The sequence below is a fragment of the Amia ocellicauda genome, chromosome 12 (genome assembly GCF_036373705.1).
Source record: "Amia ocellicauda isolate fAmiCal2 chromosome 12, fAmiCal2.hap1, whole genome shotgun sequence".
Classification (NCBI taxonomy): domain Eukaryota; kingdom Metazoa; phylum Chordata; class Actinopteri; order Amiiformes; family Amiidae; genus Amia; species Amia ocellicauda.
Genome location: NC_089861.1, coordinates 32,228,860 through 32,249,054, shown reverse-complemented (window position 1 = coordinate 32,249,054; position 20,195 = coordinate 32,228,860). Strand labels below are relative to the sequence as shown.

Here is a 20,195-nt window from a genome sequence, read left to right as displayed (position 1 = left end):
ACTGTCGCCAAAATGGTTTAATAGGAGTGTACAAAAAAATATCAAGAGGAAGAAAATGTATGTATAGAGCATACAAAAGGGATGGAGACATACCAAAATACATAGAATATGTTGAGCTGCAAAGAGATCTTAAGAAAGGGATCAGGAAAGCAAAGAAGGAAATGGAAAGAAACATAGCTCTTAGAGCTAAAACTAATGCAAAGAGCTTTTTCAATACTACAACAGCAAGAGGACAATAAGGGAGGAAGTCAAACAGATAAAAGGCAAAAATTGAAGTATCTTGGAAAACGAACAAGATGCAGCAAGTGTTCTAAATGAGTGTTTCACAGAGGTTTTTACAAAAGAAAAGACAGAAAACATGCCACAGGTTAACAATCAGTCCAGTCAAATCCTAAGAGAGATCAGGATAAATGAGGAGGAGGTACTAAAGGGACTAGCAGAATTAAAAACAAACAAATCACCTGCGTCAGATTTCCAACAGTACTTAAAGAAATTAGGGAAATTATTTATAAGTCAAATATTCCAAATGACACATAGAACAGGGGATGTGCCAACTGACTGGAAGACAGCAAATGTCATACCAATCCACAAGAAAGGGGACAAAACTGAGCCAGGAAATTACAGACCAATCAGTCTCACCTGCATCACCTGTAAAATGTTGGAAAAAATTATTACATGCAACTGCAGCTGCAGATTATGTGAAAGCATATGATATGATATACTTAGATTTTCAGAAAGCTTTTGATAAGGTTCCACACCAAAGACTGATCCTCAAATTGGAAGCTGTAGGCATTCAGGGTAATGTAAGTAGATTAACTGGTTGATGTCTAGGAAACAGAGGGTGTCGATTAGAGGAGTTGCTTCTAACTGGAGTGAGGTTGTTAGTGGAGTTCCACAGGGATCAGTACTAGGGCCTTTGCTCTTTCTAATCTATATTAATGATCTGGACTCTGGGATAATTAGCAAACTTGTCAAATTTGCAGATGATACTAAAATAGGTGGCTCAGCAGATACAATCTCGGCAGCACAGGCTATTCAAAGGGACTTGGATAACATTCAGTTGTGGGCCGACACCTGGCAGATGAAATTCAATGTGGACAAGTGCAAGGTAATACATGCAGGTAACAAAAATGTCCACTATAATTACACTATGGGAGGAATAGAACTAGATGAAGTATCGCAAGAGAAAGACCTAGGAGTCTATGTGGACTCCTCACTTTCTCCATCCAAACAATGTGGGTAAGCAATAAAAAAGGCAAACAGAATGTTAGGGTATATTGTCAAAAGTGTAGAATTTAAAACAAGGGAAGTAATGTTAAGACTGTACAATGCGCTAGTTAGACCTCATCTGGATACTGTGGACAGTTCTGGGCTCCACACTTCAAGAAAGATATCGCTGCTCTAGAGGAAGTTCAGAGGAGAGCAACCAGACTTATTCCAGGTCTGAAGGGAATGTCCTACTGAGAGACTGAGGGAACTGAACCTTTTCACTACGTGGGGACTTGATCCAAGTCTTCAAAATCATGAAGGGCATCGACCACATCAAACCAGAGGAGCTTTTCCAGACCAGCAGGGACATATGCACCCGGGGACACAAATGGAAATTGGGCTATTCAAAACAGAAAACAAGAGACACTTCTTCAAACAGAGAGTTGTCACAATCTGGAACAAACTCCCCAGCAATGTGGTAGATGCTGAAAAGTTGGGAACATTTAAAAATAGACTGGATAGGATCTTTGGATCACTTAGTTATTAATGGACACCAAACGAGCACGATGGGTCGAATGGCCTCCTCTCGTTTGTAAACTTTCTTATGTTCTTATGTTCTTTATTCGCATCTTCATCAATGGCACCAGTAATTTTGTAGGTGACTGTGCATATATATATATATATATATATATAGTGTGCATGTGTGTATGTATGTATGTATGTGTGTGTGTGTGTGTGCGTTTCTTACCTAAACATAAACTGGGACATCACATGCTCTTAATGAATACGATGCCCCTCCATTTGCCTCTAAATGACGTGATCTACATCAGCCTGGCGCTGTGTTATCTGAGCAGTTGAATTGAAGTGCTCTGCAGGTTACATTAATATGAACATGATATTAAACATGTTACTGTGCACGTAGCAGGTGAATCCTGTGTTTTGTTTCAGTGCTGTATGTATGGGCTCAAATGGCGGTGGGATCCAGTGATTGTGCAGCTCTTGACTGCAGGTCTCTGCACACACAGGATGTTTAATGTGTCGCTGAATCGGCGCTGCTGTTGAAACCGAGACTGTCGATACCATCCCACCTGCTCACTGATTGGGTTAGGAAGAACCGTCACTCAAACCTGCTGGACCAATGGAGACCCATGATCCACGCTTCCCTGTAAATCCGGCAAAACAGCGCCAAACTCGTCAAAGAAAAATAAATAAATCGAAAGCAAAGAAACTAGCGGCGAAAGCAAAAATTGCAGCATCGCAAGCAAAGATAGGGACTGCAGGCGCGTCAGAGTTTTGCTCTCGATTTAACATTTTTTGATTTCATTTTTTTTTTCTTTAATACTTTTTTTTTTTGTTTGTTTACAATTCTATACATTTGGGGTGCTGTGGAGTTTTCTCCCGTGAGAGCGGGAGCCCTGGGCCCCAGGCAATTGCCTAGGATGCCTACCCCCTTGCAACGCCCCTGCATACATGAAGTGTCCGCTGGCAAAATACCGCACAGCAAGACACACTGTATGCTCAACAGTGAGGGCATCACTCCGGCGAGTGGCATTGAGACGTCTGGCCCTAGAAGCCGGCAAAGACACTGAATTCCCTCAGATGAGAATCGATACCTTTCATAGAGAGCATCATCGGGGTAATTAGAGGAGTTGCATGGTCTCTACACACCCTCGCCCTGCGGAGTGAGCCTCTCACAACCCGTGCCCAATGTCGATTAGGATAACACCGAGTTAACCATGAACATACCCTGCTCGGAGCAGTTTAGACATGCAGCCTATATTGCCATGACTGCACACCTCGGGTTAAACTTATCCACCTTTCGTAGTACAGGTTAACCGGGAAGTTACACCCAATATCACAAAGTTACTCCTGAAGTTACCTGGATAAGCCAGTTACCTCACTTCGTAGTACAGCCCCCTGGTGTTTGTTGTGCAGGTGTACAAACAGTTGAAATGTCAACAGAAAAGTGAGAGGCTGCGACCTTGTCTCATCCAAAAACAGATTTATATGCATCTGCTCAGACTGCAGTGCAAATAAAATAGAAGTGAATAACAATTATATCACCTACACCACATACAGATATCATACAGTTAACATTGTAGAATCCCATACCGATATCTATTGTTCTACTATGCAACAATTTACCCGTGTGGTTACAGAGCTGTCTCTGCAAGCTTAACAGGTTGTATTGTATCATGTAGAAAATTCGACTTAAAATAGTCTTAAAACAAAAGTCTTGTTTACATTTACGCTGTACACAACCATGTGTGACGCCATATTTGTGTGACGTCATACAACCACCTCTCTGTGAAGTCGGGTCTCCTGTTCCGCACGAGTTTGCTAGTTGGAACTCCAACATCGTGTGGCGTTCCAGTGCAATTTTCCTAGAAGCAAGTTGGAAAATCCAACTTTCCAAGTTGTCCGGAACACATCATAAATGCCAGCATTTTTCCTGTAACGTGTCTGTTTGAATGGAGCGCGAAAACGAATGCTGGCAAATGACAAGTCGCATCCTTGTGTTGTTGACACTGCGGGAGCTGACGTAACCAGTCATAATAAGGGCACATTTTCACGTTTTGACCACAACACAATCAGGTTAAGCCACCTTTGACCCAAGAACTTGTGATTGTAACAAAAATTGGTAATTCTAAGTGTTATTGAGGAACCAACAGGTTGGTGACATATGTAATGCTAACTACTGTCACACATATCTCAGAAGTTAAATCATGCAAAATATAATCTCTATAAATAGGCAGACGTGATATTAGACTTTATTAAAGTGTACACTGATGGCAGTTTGATTCAAGTTATTTAATTTTAAGCCAGTAATGTCAAACTTAAAACAAAAGAAAAAGAAAATCAGTTTTGAGCAATCAATCAATCGCAGATCTGCACACCCAGACTTCTGGTATATATAGATATACACACTATGTATTCTCATGCTTTTCCCCCCTAATTTAATTTAGTTTATTTAACTTTGTTGCAGTATATGTCAATACCCACACAATGCCTCTCGTTATGCAACCATGAACCGAGAACCAAGTCTCATACTGGCTTCACTGGTTCAAATGATCTGTGAGCACTGGGTCTTGTGCCCGCATCGCAAACACACACAACCATACAACCTGAGGAACTGGGCATAGAGTGACAACCCACCTACATTGACATATCGTTTGCTTTTCCCTCCCAACTGTCTGTCCTTTGTAGTGAGTCTGAACCACTGCCTTGCTTAGAACCAATAGCCAAGTAAATGAAGGACACTGGCAGAACTTGGAAATGATCGAACTTTTACAAACATGTCCATTCTATCAGTCTATCTGTCCCGCATCCACAGACTTCTGTAACATCTCAGTTCCATGGCTACAGCGCTATTGCCGGCATTCTGTTTTGGGTGTGAAAGGGTACAAACTGGCATTTTGCAGGCATTCAAAGCCAGAATGAATGGGGAGCAACAGGAAAAAAGCAGGCAAATGTCAGCATTTTGTTGGCATTTCTGTGTGAATCATTTTTAAAAGTTAAATGTATAAAAGGTACTTGATAAAAGCATAAAAGACAAATGAGATGCGCACACACACATACACACTCACTCCCTCTCACACACACACTTAAGAGAAAACAGAATAGACAGACCACACCCTTTTTTCTTTTCAATTTTTTTCTTCCTTTTTTAAGAAAATTCATTCATTTTGTACTTTTTGTAGATATATACAGGACTATTTATATATACGATTCACTGAGGACAGGAAGGGAGGCCAAAGAACACGGGGCAAAATTAAAACACAAAATAAAAAAATTGACAAGATTCAGAATGTCTTCTATGATTAGTCATCATCGTCCCCGCTCCCCCGCCCAACTAATCCCCAACCGTCACTGCTCGGCGTGAGCGGCCTGTGCAGAGTGGCCCAGACTGGACCATACAAAATAAAACCAGTAACAAGAAAAACAAAAAAAACATGAGAGATTTGTGGACAGGGCAGGGAGTCTGACACAGACACCCTCTCCTCCTTCTGTCCGGCCAATGGTAACGTCTGCCTGTGTGTCTGTCCATCTGTCTCATGATCATGTCTGTCTGTGTATGTGTGTGCGTGCATGTTAGTTTGTATCTCCATCCAATGATAATGTCTGTGTCTGTCTGTCTCTCTACCCAATGATGGTTGGACTCTGTCCGTGTGTCTGTCTGTCCGTCTGTCTGGCCAGTAGTAATGTCTGTCTGTCCCTCTCCGCGATGGTGATGTGGCAGTCTGTCCCTCTACCCAATGGTGATGCCAAAGCCGCACTGAAACTTGTTCTTGCGGTGGTTGAGGAACGCCCCCATGGCCAGAGACAGGGGCAGTGGCGGCAGCTTCTTCTCCAGTGTGGCCCCAACGACCCAGTTACTGTCCACCGAGCCTGAGACAGAGACAGAGACAGATTTATTATTTTAACATTCATTTTTCATTACTGGTTTTCAATGGTTCTGCTCATAATGTTTTATTATATATATTTGTAAAATCTGACTTGAGAGAGTGTGTGGACTGTGTGAGCAGGGAGTAGTGGAGTACGAGGCCCAGTTCCGGCTGCACTGCCCCAAACACTGCCATCAGGGCCGCCTGCTGCCTGCTGCCGTACAGCACTGCCTCACAGAGGGGAGTTGAATAGTTACCTTTAAAGAGCAGGTTGGCCTTGGGCAGGTCCAGCTGGTACCCGAACGACACGCTGGTCTCCTGCATCCTGGAACTGGCTTCCAGCTCCACCCCCACCTGCAGCTGAGAGAGAGAGTTAACACTAAAGACAGGACAGCACTGAGAGAGAGGAGTATGAAGATAAACCGAGATACAGGCAGGTAGAATGACAGGTATTGGCACAGAGAGGAGAGAGAGAGAGAGACAGACGGGTACAGACTGACACAGCTGTGGACAGGTACCTGGTCGTTGGCTTTGTGGTAATAGGATGCGTGTGCTCCAGCGCCCCCTAGTGTCATAGTCGCCACAAAATTACTGCCTGAGAGGAGGGGCAGAGAATTACTAAAACAACTCATAGTGAATTAAAAAAAATATTGCTGTTATCATTACCATAAATATTAACATTGTTCCTAAAGTTTCTTATTTTTTCAAATTACTGTAAGTATTATTGTTAGTATCATCATCAACTTGTGACACTGTTTGTCATGTCTGCTAAATTACCTGTGTATTTGCCGGCCAGTGACATCACTGTGCCCTCCTCCCCTGGCCGACGGTGGTACACCAGCTCCCCCCCCAGGGCGAGAGAGGGGGTGATGCTCTGTAGATAGTGAGCCACCACTATACCTGAGAGGCAGAAAGGGAGAGAGGGGGTTAATACAGACACCACTACACAGACAGACAGAGATGCAGTGAGTGGGCCTGTCCATATGTTAAAGAGCTCGATAGCGGGGTGGTCACCTGATCCAGTGAGGACGTCAGGGTTGCCGATGGTGACGGCAGCAGTGAAGTCTTCTCCACGGAACTCCAAATCGCCTTGCCAGTTCACAAACTTCGCCTGCTGAGTCTGACAACAGGACGACACAGCACCGTCAACACAACAACACAACACTGTAAAAGTAACAACACTAACACAACAACATGTACACAAACTCTCTCACTGTCTCAGTACCTGGAAGGCCAGTTTGGAGCGAAGCCGGGTGCTGAGCTGGTGAATCACCTGAGCGTTCAGACTGCCACTGTTATCCATGTCACCCACCATCACTGGGAATGCCTGGGTGGGGGAGAGAGGAGAGAGAGGGAATGAGGGAAGGAGAGAGAGAGAGGGAGCAGAGGTGGGAAACAGGTAGGATTAATACACACCAAACACTAAACTACAGGGTACAACCTGTGTGGGATATAGATGGACAGATAAACAGAGGGAGAGAAAATAAAAAAACTAACAGAAAGAGCGAAAAAGAGACACACGCACACACGCACGCACGCACACATACATTCTGGTTCAGCTAAGTACCTCCGCAGGGCCAGTCTGTTTGGTTCCTACATATGTTGCTCCGAACCGGTAACTGGAGTCTCCCAGCGTGCTCAGCGCCACCGTGTGGTTCACCTGGAAACAGCAGAGCCACCTGTCACTCGTCTGACATGCCCAACCCCCGACAATATGCACAACTGCCTCAGACTCAGCAAGGCAGGGTCTCTCATTGTTAAATATACAATTTTATTTTGCTAGTACGGGTACAACAGTATAGGTCAGGGTACAACCCAGGGAGCACACTGGGAAAGGGGTCAAGTGTCATGACCTTCACTGACCTGGAAGTGATTGCTCAGTCCCTTGTTGACAACTAACTTGACTCCCTCCATCTGCACTGGGAAAATCTCTGGGGGGGGGGGGAGAGGGAGAGAGAGAGAGAGAGGGGGGGGGGGGGGGGGGGGGGAGGGCAGGAATGTAACTAATACAGTCAGTAAAATAAAGACCAAAAAAAAAAAAAAAAAGTGTTTAGTTTGAACCACTATTACACAGAAATCCTCTCTCACCTTTGCACTTGCGGTGACACTCCTCAAACGACCCTGGATTGGGCAGTGCTCCCTCACTCTCGCCACCCTCCTGCCCGGCACCAGCAGTGCCCAAGGAGGGGGTCATGGAAGGCATGCTGAACCCCGGAGGCACTGACATGAGTCCTGGGGAGGGAGCGGGGACGCTGCCCAGGGGAGGGGCGGGGGGAGGGGGAGGGGGAGGGGGAGCCCCTGCGGCCAAAACATTGCCCATAGCCACCCAAACACTGACACACTAACACAGAGAAAGAGGTAAGGGGGGAGAGAAGAGGGGGAGGGGGCAAATGAAAAGAGAGAGATGGGAGGGAAGAGATGTGCAGAGGGATTGCAGGTAGACTGGGACACAGTGGCTGCTGGGGAAGAGGGAGAGGGAAATATTAGTGTACAGGTTATGAATAACCAGTTAATAGTATCATAGCTGGACTGAATGGCCTCCTCTGGTTTGTAAACGTTATGTGACTGTTACACTAACTGACTGTGCCCCAGTGTCGGTCTGTGTGTGTGTCTGTGCAGTGTGTCATGGTGAGTGTGTCTCAGTGTAGTGTATTAGTGTGGGTCAGAGTGAGTTAAGTGGATCAGAGGCTCAGCTATAATCTCATCACGAGGAATAAGGAATCACACAACGGATATTGAACGGAGATTACACTCACTCACACAATGAATCTACAGCAGCAACACAGTAGTAACACTACAGCAGTACAGTGACTCCACTGCAGCACAGGACAGTTCGCTCTTAAATTAAATTATGGAAGTTTCTATGATTAATACATATATGTTAATCTGCATGTATGCATCTCATGTACAAAGATCGCAGACTACACTACAGACTAACATTGAGCGGAACAAATACCGCCGATATATTATTTAGAAACAGAAAGACAGAGAGAGGCCCTTACTTATCCAGACCTGACAGCAGCCATTTACACTTAACTATCGTACATTTTAACACACATTAGTGGAGGTGAGGGTTTAATTTCATGAGACACAGTGAAGCCATTACTTCCCCCACAGCTACACTGCACGAGTGACCGGACCGTGGTGTTCAGTGTCCTGTCCGAGTAGAGGATACACGGTTTCAGGCGCAATCATGTGGTTTCTTAAAATGTGGGTTACAGCGTAATGTTTCTTGTTTTGTTGTGTTTTAGATCCACCTCTGGTGTTACTTGTTTCAGCAGATCTCCATTGGGAGAATAATGAAGCACAATACGCTGGGGTTGTAACTGGACCTGAAAAACACACGTCGCTCATTCATCGCGATTTGCCCGAAATGCCAGCTGTCGCGCTCTTTGCCTCTAGTTGGAGGCAGCGGCGATTAAAATGTTTAAATTGCATAAAAAGAAAATGATTCAAACCTCGTGTTCCACTCACGCTGTTTTCCAGTCAGAGGACGGTTCTGCTACCGGCTGCACAAGACCAGAGACAACCTACTCTGCCTACTAGGTCTAGCCCGTCCCCCTCAAGACCTACCTCCACCGCAATTGGACGATTTTCTCCGTCCCTGTTCTCTGATTGGATGTCATCCTCTGTCCGTCACTACACAGGCAAGGTTATTAGGCCCCACATTGTGAAAGGAGGAAAAAAAAAGCGTGCGTTCACCAAGGTTGCAGCCACGCCCCTGCGAGAATCCGATTGGAGGATGGGCCATAGGTTCGACGCGCTGATTGGCAGGACGGAGACCCACAGCACCCGCCTTATAATGATAGAAAAGGACGCGATTGGCTCTCATGAGAGGAAGTAAGGAGAATAGGTCAGGGCTGATCCTAGGATTGCACCATGGGCCGCGTCTGTCAGAGCCAGGAAGGCGGGCGCTACGCTGTGATTGCACGGGGCACTGCGACAGTCCCCACTAGCAGCATCGCTGAAGGTCGCGGCTGGGGTGAACAAGGGGAAAGGTTTTTTTCTTATATGAACTTCTAACCGCAACCGCCCCTGCGTGCTGCCCCCTAGCCACCCGGAGTGCGCAACACATGTCTGAAATGTTTCCTGCACATGCATGTACACTTCCATGTTACATACCCACTCGGCCACACAGCGAGACAGGCAGACATCGCACTGCCACATCACTGATGTTTTTGAACCAGCGTGTCTCTCAACTCTGAGAACATGCCACTGAACAAAAACATATATACATTAATGAACGATATTTATGATAGGAAACTAATCATTAAATGCTTTTGCTGTAGACCAACGGGTTGTGCCCCAGCCCTTGGGAATTCAGATCCTCAATTAGCAGTTTCACTTCCTGTATTAAAACTGACTTTGAATCGGTTCAAGTGATTATTATCCTGCACTGAACCGACTTCTCTGTGGGCTGGATCCAATAAAAAGTCTGCTCCAGCCACAGACCTGCCCCTCCCTCCATCTTACATTCCCTCCCCCACACTTTCTCTCCCTCTCCCACACTGGTCTGTTCAGGGTGCTGATGTCTCCAGCTCGACTTTGTGGTCAGTTGAGCAGGGCTGCTGTCATCAATTTGAAAGTGAGTAGGTCCTATAGTCAATAGCAAGCGCCCAGAGGCAGGGGGTCTGGGGGCCCTCCCCCATCAAATTTTGAAAATTAGACTCCCAGAAATAACATTTGAAACACTTCCCGACCATGAAATTTCACTGGTTGCATTGACAAAAATGTTATATATACACTACTGTTCCAAAGTTTTAGGCAGGTGTGAAAAAAAAAAGAACTCGGCAGGTATGTTGGCCCAAACATCTTGGAGAACTAACCACAGTTCTTCTGTGGATTTAGGCAGCCTCAGTTGCTTCTCTCTCTTCATGTAATCCTAGACAGACTCGATGATGTTGAGATCAGGGCTCTGTGGGGGTCATACCATCACTTCCAGGACTCCTAGTTCTTCTTTACGCTGAAGATAGTTATTAATGACTTTTGCTGTATGTTGGGGTTATTGTTATGCTGCAGAATAAATTTGGGGACAATCAGATGCCTCCCTGATAGTATTGAATGATGGATAAGTATCTGCCTCTACTTCTCGGCATTGAGGAGACCATTAATTCTGACCAAATCCCCAACTCCATTAGCAGAGATGCAGGCCCAAACTTGCAAGGAACCTCCACCATGCTTCACTGTTGCCTGCAGACACTCATTCATGTACCGCTCTCCAGCCCTTCAGCGAACAAACTGCCTTCTGCTACAGCCAAATATTTCAAATTTTGACTCATCAGTCCATAGCACCTGCTGCCATTTTTCTGCAGCCCAGTTCCTGCATTTTCATGCATAGTTGAGTCGCTTGGCCTTGTTGCCACATCGGAGGTATGGCTTTTTGGCTGCAAGTCTTCCATGAAGGCCACTTCTGACCAGACTTCTCCAGACAGTAAGATAGGTGTACCAGGGTCCCACTGTTTTCTGCCTATTCTGAGCTGATGGCACTGCTGGACATCTTCCAATTGCTAAAGGAAGTAAACATGATGGGTCTTTCATCTGCTGCAGTAAGTTTCCTTGGCCGAGCACTGTCTACAGTCCTCAACGTTGCCCGTTTCTTTGCGTTTCTTCAAAAGAGCTTGGACAGCACATCTGGACACCCCTGATCATTAGCACCTGTTTGGTGTAATTGTTTAATCATACACCTGACTATATGCCTACAAAATCCCTGACTTTGTGCACGTGTACCTAGAATAATTGATGCGGATCACTCACTTTGCATTTAATTGATAATCTATTAACGTCTATTTTTACAGCATTTTTTCACACCTGCCTAAAACTTTTGCACAGTACTGTATATATATATATCATACTAGAAAAAGACCAAGACATGCGCCACCCTCATCTTTTCCCAGGGTGGGTCGCACAGGGCCTACTCATGACAGCAACCCTCCCAACACCCATGACTCACTCCAGAGTGTAACGAGGACTTCACCTGCCCCCCAAACCCCTCCACAAAGAAAGCTCCCAGACACCTGGATACTATTTACAATATTTACAATTTTATTCATTTTTTTTGTTTAGTTTTTTTCACAATTTTTTGGGGGAAGGAAAATCTACATTAAATGTTTTTTTTTTTTTGTTCTGTACACAGTATATACACAATGCACCCCTCCACCACATTCAACCCCACTCCTGCCCCCACTCTCACTCTCTCTCCCCTTATACAGGTTACACGGTGTTGTTGTGGGATTTATTTACAGCAGTATGACTCCAGCTCTGGTCCCTGGAGGCCATTGGTCTCTGTGGGAGGAGAGAGGAGGGCTGTGACAGGGCAAGAAGGAGGAAGGTGGTAATGAGATCCAGATTTCTACAGAGCTACCTTCTTAATTGGTTTTACTAATCTAACTCTCACTCCCTCTGCTCCCCTCTCTGTTGCTCTCTCAGTCTTACACACTCACTCACTCATTCACTCTCACACACACACACACACACACAATCTTTCACACAGTCTCATTGGAAATTTCGGCTCAACTGGACTCAAGTTGCTAAATTGGGGGCGTGTCAATTAGGATCGCTGTCCACTGTGAAGACACCACACCTTGAGGCCTTTATCAAAATAGCTAATTAGCCAGAGGTCCCACCCACTCCCACCTCTGACCTCCACCCCCCAGATTCCCACCACAAGGTACAAAAGGAACTTCAAATTCCCACAATTCCAAATACCAAAAATAAAAAATGAAAATCAAATACTGGACATGCTTCTATCCTCATCTGAACGAGCACCTTCACCTCTCTGTCTCAATTAAACAAAAAACAGAAACAGAGACAGTAGAGGATGAAGGGATTGTGTAAACAAGTCTTTGGTGGTGATGGAGAGGGGAAGGAAGTGGGGGGTGAGGGGGGCATTTCTGGTTGAATATTAGCTGCCTGTTTTTTCTCGAGATAGAGAACAGAGTTAAAACAAAAGAAAAAACGTCCAAGAGTGCATCTGTCTGTCACACTGCATCTGTCACTTGGTCATAGGCTCTCGTTCTGTCTGTCCCTCTAGACTAACTCAACAGGAATTAAAACCAAAATCTGAAAAAGCACAAGGGCGTTTGTTTTGCTGCTGGGTGTCCGTTATCATCTTTGCACATCTGTGGCTGTCTGTCAATGCGTCTCTTACGGTCTAAACTGGTCTCACTCCCTTTCTCCCCATCCAATCAGAGGACAACACTCCCGTTGGTGACAGTCAGACCAACACAACAGATCTTAGTCATTCAGGAGAGAGAGCGAGTGAACCTGGTGAACTGTAAATCAAACAACTGACCAACGGGGGAAATTAAATCAGCTCAGGGAAGAACACACAAATATTCTTCCCCCTCTCCCCAAAGGTTTTCCAGTCATGGCCAAACTTCATATCCCAGCCCCCACCCTACCCCGGTTTGTACCAATGGCAACTCCGTCTCTCTCCCTTCTGTCAGTTAGGTTCAAGTAAGGAGATTAGAAATTTAAAAAACAGACTAAGAGAAGACATATCAACCGGATTCTAAAGCTTTTAAAGCTTGGGGGAGGGTTCTGTATTTCATTATATTTTCCACCTAAAATTCTCCTTCTCCCTTGTGTTGTTTCGAGACCAGTGCTACCGTGCTATACGACAAAGCAGAGTAGAGCAGAGGGGGTAGGAGACAGTTAGAGCAGCCCTGTATGGGGGGGTAAGGCACTTATATCTGTGTATTGTTAGGAGGGAAAAGAGGAGAACGATGGGAGGGAGGGAGGGAGGGAGGAAGGAAGGAAGGAAGGAAGGAAGGAAAGAGGGGATTTAGGAGGGAAGCGGGAAGGTGCATCTGGCTGCCAGGTCTAGCTAGTTGAGATGGGTCAGTTACGGCCCTGTGGGGAGGGCTGGGCTGGGAGACCGCTTAGGCTGGTTCAGTTAATTTTGCTGGTGCGGCGCAGTGGGTCAGGCTGGTTAAACTAGTTAAGAAGCCCATAAAGGCAGTGCAGGGGTTGGTAAAGGTGCTGAGGCGCAGGGTGGGTTGGTTAATTGGATAGACAGAGGGTGAGGACCAGTGGTTTCATCAGCTGGATAGACTAGATACTGGATCGAGTCGTTGAGGTGTCTGGGCCGGGGATGGGTCAATCGGGTCCTGGAGCAAGTGGGCTGACAGGTGGGTTGGTCAGCTGTTAGTCAAGTGTCCGGGTGGAGGAAATGGAAAATAAAATGAACACAAAAGAATGGAGGGGAAAACGAAGCCAGAAAAATAAATGAAACAAAATAAAAAAGGGGAACTGTGGTCTGAGGCAGAGCCGAGTCTCACTGGAGCTGCAGACCTGCAGAGAACAGCAGGGAAAGGGTTAATGTGTCAGTCAGTTGGTCAGCATGTCGGTCAGTCATGTCGGTCGGTCGGTCGGGTGTCCCACCTCTACAGCTCCTGATGCTCAGCTCCCTCTCTGTGTGCAGCGGCAGGCGGAAGGCCGGTGGTTCCAGGGGGGCCCGGCGTGGTGGGCGGTGAGCCGGGGGGGCCCTGGCAGTGGTACTCGGCTACGTACAGGCTCTTGTCGATTGCGCCCGGGATGGGCTTGATGTCAGTGCACAGCTGCTCCTCGATGGCCTTCAGGTTGAAGCGGTCGTCCGACGTGATGAGGTTAATGGCCAGACCCAGGTGACCAAAACGACCTGCAGAGAAGGAGAAAATCGAGGGGAGAAGAAGAGTCAGTTAGACACAGAACACCAATAGAGACAGACAGATCCCCAGTTAAGAGGGGAGACCCACAAAGCCAGCCCCCCGTTCACTCCCTCTCGTACCGGAGCGGCCGATGCGGTGCAGGTAGGTCTCGGCATTCTTGGGGAAGTCGAAGTTGATGACTACGTTCACAGCCTGGATATCGATACCCCTGGTGAACAGGTCTGAGCAGAGAAAGGGAGATGGTTACAGTGTGTTAGAACCGTCATTACAGCAGAAAGAGAGAGAAACTGAGAGGGAGGGAAGAGAAAGGGAATGAGCTGCTCTTACCAGTGCTGACCAGGTTCCTGCAGAGTCCATTTCTGAAGTCATGAAACACACGGTTCCTGTACTCCTGCAACACAACACCACCACCGATGCAACACACATCAACATCAAGGCAACACAAACACAACCCTTCCTCTTCCCCTCTCATTAGTGCAAGTTGCCAGTCTGTAAGCATGTTTCTTATGAACCCCGCCTGCTCTGCCCCTGCGCTCTCCTCTCCCGCTCTCTACCTGCATCATCTTGGCGTGAATGTAGAAGCAGGAGTAGCCCAGCTGGGTGATCTTCTTGGCCAGCAGCTCCACGCGCTGAGTGGAGTTACAGAATATAATCGACTGGTTGATCTGAAGCTGAGGAGGAAGAAATACAGCTATTATACAAAAAAAAAAAAAAAAAAGTACAATATAGAAAAGTGGTCTCAATCTTGTGGCTAGGTGTCAACACACCATGTGTATACTGTAGTGTCTCTGTGCACAGTGTTCAGTGTGTATAGATAGTGTGCAGACAGTGTTCAGAATGACTCTTACCCTGGAGAAGAGGGTGTTGAGACAGTGCACTTTCTGTCTCTCAGTGACGTAGGCGTAATACTGTGTGATGCCCTTCAGGGTCAACTCATCCATCAGGTTAATCTCATAGGGCTTCTGCAGGTGCTTTGACTGGGGGGGAAAGAGAAGTTAAGAGTGTAGGAGCCCTCCCCTCTTCTCCCTTCCCCTTCCGGTCCCCATCCTCAGTTCGCCTCCCTCCCCCATCCTTCCCCAATCCACTCATTCCACCTCTCCCCAGTCTTCAGCCTCCTCCCGTCTCCCTCACCATGAATTTCTGAACGCTGATGGGGAAGGTGGCAGAGTAGAGCAGGATCTGTCTGTTCTTGGGCAGGAAGCTGATGATGTCCTCTATCAGAATTACAAAGTCCTGGGACAGCAGCTTGTCAGCCTGGGAGAGAGAGGGATGAGAAATGGATGAGATCCCAGAGTGTGAGGTTCTATTGGGTTCAGGCTGTGTGGGGTTGTGTTGGGTCTGACCTCATCCATCACCATCATCTGGACACGGTCCACCTTGGCCACACCCTTCTTGATCAGGTCCAGAATACGACCCGGAGTGGCAATCACCACATGGACTGAGAGATAGAGGGAGGGAGAGATTAACACACTCAACAGATATATACAGTAATATAGTACAATAAAACTACAGTAACACTACAACATGTAGCTCGGCAGCATAGGCTCACCCGTCTCATCCAGCCTCATGATGTCATCGCGCAGGTTGGTGCCACCCGTGGTGGCCATCACCTTGACCCCGCCCAGGTGCTTACTGACCTGGATACAGATCTGACTGACCTGCAGAGCCAGCTCTCGAGTGGGCACCATCACCATGGCTACAGAGAGGGAGAGAGAGAGAGAAGGTTAACAGAGGGCAACGCACAGAGAGGAAGTCTCACTCACACCGTCACACACTCGCGCAGAAGAGACCAGCTCTCTCTTACACTCATGCACGCTCTCTCACTGTGTGTGTGTGTATGTGTGTGTGTATGTGTGTGTGTGTGTGTGTCCGTGTGTGCCTCTCTCCCCCGGACTGACCCTGTATGAAGTCCTTGTTGAGGTCAATCCTCTCCAGCAGGGGGATGAGGTAGGCCCCGCTCTTGCCTGTGCCGTTCTTGGCACGAGCCAGGATGTCCCGACCCGAAAGAGCGATGGGGATACTCTCCTCCTGAAAGAGAGACAAGGGCGGGGGAAGGGGAAGAAGGAAAGCACAGTGTGTCAGTAAAATTGTATTAGCGATAGTTTGTTCAAGATCAAAAACAGAGAGACACACAGAGACACATACAGAGACGGACAAACAAAGTTCAGTACCTGAATGGGTGATGGCTTCTCCCAACCCATCTCGAAGATGCCCATCAGCAGCTCTCTCTTCAGACAGTAATCTTCAAACTCATTGCCCTTTGTCGCTGTCACATCCTGACAGGGTGAGCGAGAGAGAGAGTGGCACACACAGTCAGAGTGACAAACACAGTCAGAGTGACAAACACAGAGTAAACAATGTCCAGATAATGATTAGACTCACTGAGGTTTTGTGTCGAGTGTCTTTGGGAGGGAGCTGGAGAGACTTCTTCCAGTCATCACCAAACCTAGAGAGAGAGAGAGAGAGAGAGAGAGAGGGATAAATAGACCTATACAGAGAAAAGTGAGAAAATGAAAACAAAAACAAAATAAGATGGAACGAGAGTTTGAATCCCCTTTATCAAAAAACAAACATGGACATAGTTCTTACATGATATAACATTCAAAAACCATCAACAGCCATATTTAATATAAAAAAAAAAAAAAAACTGAACCCATTAGCCTTTTTCAGTGAGAGAGAACAGAGCCAGTGTCCTCACCTGATTCCACTGCTGTTCTGGCTGGGAGCGCCTCCATGTCTGTGAGGGCCACCCAGGCCCTTCCCCGGTTGAGGGCCCATGCCGGGTGGTCCTGAGTGAGTGCCGGCTGGCTTGGGCTGTCCTCGGAGCTGCCCGTTGGGCTTCCCCAACCCCATCACCACGGAAGCGGGGTTCTCCGTCCTGGCAGTGGCCATGACTCAATTTGAGACTAATTCAGCAATATATTCAATTAATTGATTAACTCCTCTTTATTGCTAATTACTCAAGCTTTGTTATGGCTTAGTTGTCGATTTCAAGTCTTATTTGAAGTTCAGGCAACTTGCAAAATCGCTCTTTGTACACACGCACAAAAATTGCAATGCGGTTTGTTGTGTTGTCTACGCAGGCACACACTGGACGCCGCTCTCAAAATGAGCAGATCCCAGGTGCTGCGCACAGCTTTGGAAGGAGAAGAAAAAAAAAAAAAAGGAAAAAAAAAACTCTCCCAATCGAAGAGAAATTGCTCTATAACAATAAATATAGCAACGACATATAATATATATATCTATATCTGAGCATACACACGTATATACAGAAGAGATATTTCAAGATATGTGCGTATATATATACAGTAAATAAAAAATGAACACACTGTTCTGGTGTTGAAACAGTAAGGCAATAAGAATTAGCCAATTTCTTTTAATCCTGACAAGAGTCCAATGTCTCCAGCCTCCACAGTGCTTGATCTAAAGAACTGAGATGATTTTATTCTCTATCTGAATTTTTTGTCTGTTTTGTGTGTGTGTTTGTGTCTCTGTGGCTCGCTTTCTGTAGTCCAGGACTGAATCACGAAATTCAAAAGCAAAACCAAGCAGTCTTGGAGTTCAAAGAAGTGTAAATAGCTTGAATCTTCAAAAAAAAAAAAAAAAAAACTAACTTTAGGATTATTACTTATTATTTAGTTTTCTGTTTTTAGTTTTGTTTTTTTCCTTCACAGTCTCCGTCAGGGTCTCTGGCCGCTTGTGCGTAATGACAGAAGCTAGCTTGCAACGAAGGATCCAGTACCTCTGAGCAAAGACACAACCACGGTAGAACCAGGGTAACAGTTTTGGTTCATGTGTGTGTATTTTGTGTTTGTGTCTCACTTTTTGCTGTAACAGTGTCCTCTGGAGTCAAGTGCCCTGTCTTAGTTTCTCTCTTTTTTTTTTTGTATTCCTCCGTGTGTGCTGTCCTTCTTCGAGGGGGGTATCCGTCCGGCCTGCAGTCTCTGTAGCAGAACAGAGTGTGTGAGGGCAATCGGCCCCTAAGAGAGAGAGAGGAGATGAGGGTGGGAGAATGAGGGGTAGTGCTTAAGGTTTACCATTATACAATCCAGAAGATTTTAGTTAAAAAGATCAAGACATGGGTCCATCACGGTGTTCCAGTCCCCCACCACTCTTTGTGTAAAGATACTGACAGTGAAAGGCAAACACTGACTGAAGCTCTCTCCATCACACTAAGCTGCATTGAAAACAACACAAACATCAGGATAACACTTCGCAGAGACCCACGTCAGGCATACTGAACTTTAGCTCTTTTTTGTGGCTGTGGACCCAGTGCACGATGAGTGGCAGCATCGTGGAACAAACACGCACAGACTCCGATTATTCGTGCTTCCATTAAAACGACTAAAATCGACAGATCCACGGATAATTAGCTTACACTTCTATTTGAATTATAATCATCGCTATATGTTTGTCTGACGACCTCATGAACTACGCATCCACAAATACGAGGGCTAAATCCGCACTATACACTAATCGCTCTACCGTTCACGTGTCTGCTTCCATAGATGGCGAATCCCATCCAAAATCACACCTGAAGAAATTTAAACTGTTGGTTATTTTCACGTTATTCTCAAAACGATACGGTGGACTGAAATCTTCATCGGGACTCAATATATGCCTCTCTATAGAAATACAATCTCTCTCACACACACACGAGTGATAAAATAAAGCGATCTCTTTCACACACGGATATAAAACAAATTAACCCACTCGGATCTCTAAGGCGTTTTAAACTTTTTTACCCGCACTCTCTGGCACGCAATAATGTTATTATTGTTCAACACATACAAGCGAAACCGGTTCAAACCACACCGATTTTAAAACCCCGCCGTTCAGATCCACACGGGCAGGCGGTTTACGGGTCTTCGCGACCTAAATTAATCGGTCTATTATTTAAAATGAATTAAAAGCGATGAACTTTCCCGGTTTATCGTCCTCGTCGTGGTGAAATGTAAATGTACCGTTTCCCGTTGTGAGACAGACTCACTCACTCAAAAAACAGGACCCGCATTTCCGACCGGTACAAAGTGAGAACTTTTTGTGTGTTGGGGGGAAAGAGAGAGAGAGAGAGAGAGAGAGAGAGAGAGAGAGAGAGACGGAAAAAATATGTACCTTTCTTATTTGTATTGATTTGATTGTATATTCAAGTCGAATTCCTCCAACGGCTTTTAATTCAGGTAAGCTGCTGTGTTCCTTCAGTCGTTCTTTCCGTTTTCTTCTTCTTTCTAGTCCTCTTTAATCGAATCCCTCGCTTTCTCGCACTCTCTATTGTGTGTCTCCGCTGTGTGACAATTTCGCAAAATCCAACATGGCCGCCCGCTCCCTCTCCGTCTCCCCCTCTCGCTTTGCACTCCGACCGCACGGTGACGTCATCAGCGCGCCGCGCCCAGAGCACCGACGGGAAATGTAGTCTTGTTCCAACGAATAGGTTTCACTCTATCACTGTAATCTCCTTCTCTCTTTCTTTCTATTAACACCCCCTCTCTGCCATCTTGCCTCCGTATTTATATTTATGTCTTTCCTTCTTTCCCTCCTGCAATCTTCTCTTTCTCAGGTACTGTCTGTACTGTGTTGTGTTGTGGTGCACTGTCCACTGTAGCTGTATTGTGTTGTGTAGTTGTACTGTTGTGGTACACTGTCCTGTGCTGTGTAGCTGTACTATGCTGTATTGTACTGTGTTGTGGTGCACTGTCCTGTGTTGTGTAGGTGTATTGTGTTGTGCAGTTGTACTATGCTGTACTGTGTTGTGTAGCTGTGTTGTGTAGTTGAACTATGCTGTACTGTGGTGTGTAGTTGCACTATGCTGTATTGTACTGTGTTATGTTGTACTGTCCTGTGTTGTGTAGTTGTACAGTGCTATGCTGGACTAACCAGTCACTCTCAGTGTCGAGTACAGGAGGTGCAGTTGTACACAGGGAACAGCAGAGGGCAGTAGCTCCCAGTGAGAGAG

General features: G+C 46.1%; 2 protein-coding genes across 5 annotated transcripts; both read right to left on the bottom strand.

Moving 5' to 3' along the window:
• Window positions 1–3,960: 3,960 nt before the first annotated feature.
• tomm40 (translocase of outer mitochondrial membrane 40 homolog (yeast)) lies at window positions 3,961–9,210 on the bottom strand. Of its 4 annotated transcripts, none has more exons than XM_066719341.1 (10): window positions 9,053–9,210; window positions 7,683–8,053; window positions 7,458–7,525; window positions 7,162–7,254; window positions 6,820–6,921; window positions 6,609–6,714; window positions 6,372–6,494; window positions 6,113–6,189; window positions 5,852–5,954; window positions 3,961–5,598 (listed from the first exon to the last, which is right to left on the bottom strand). In XM_066719341.1, the coding sequence occupies exons 2-10, from the start codon at window positions 7,912–7,914 to the stop codon at window positions 5,459–5,461; spliced, it is 1,044 nt and encodes a 347-aa protein (XP_066575438.1). In that variant the 5' UTR covers window positions 7,915–8,053; window positions 9,053–9,210; the 3' UTR covers window positions 3,961–5,458. The 4 variants fall into 4 exon arrangements, with proteins under 4 accessions (XP_066575438.1, XP_066575439.1, XP_066575440.1 ...); XM_066719342.1 differs by having other exon boundaries at window positions 7,683–8,050; window positions 9,053–9,138; XM_066719343.1 differs by having other exon boundaries at window positions 9,069–9,123.
• Window positions 9,211–11,613: 2,403 nt separating this feature from the next.
• On the bottom strand, window positions 11,614–19,554 carry ddx61 (DEAD (Asp-Glu-Ala-Asp) box helicase 61). The gene is made up of 14 exons (XM_066719340.1): window positions 19,358–19,554; window positions 16,941–18,222; window positions 16,625–16,688; window positions 16,414–16,518; window positions 16,141–16,270; window positions 15,792–15,938; window positions 15,586–15,680; window positions 15,374–15,496; window positions 15,091–15,219; window positions 14,797–14,913; window positions 14,570–14,633; window positions 14,362–14,463; window positions 13,977–14,232; window positions 11,614–13,886 (listed from the first exon to the last, which is right to left on the bottom strand). Exons 2-13 carry the CDS (start codon window positions 17,132–17,134, stop codon window positions 13,979–13,981), a joined length of 1,524 nt encoding a protein of 507 aa, XP_066575437.1. The 5' UTR covers window positions 17,135–18,222; window positions 19,358–19,554; the 3' UTR covers window positions 11,614–13,886; window positions 13,977–13,978.
• Between the last annotated feature and the right edge of the window lie 641 nt (window positions 19,555–20,195).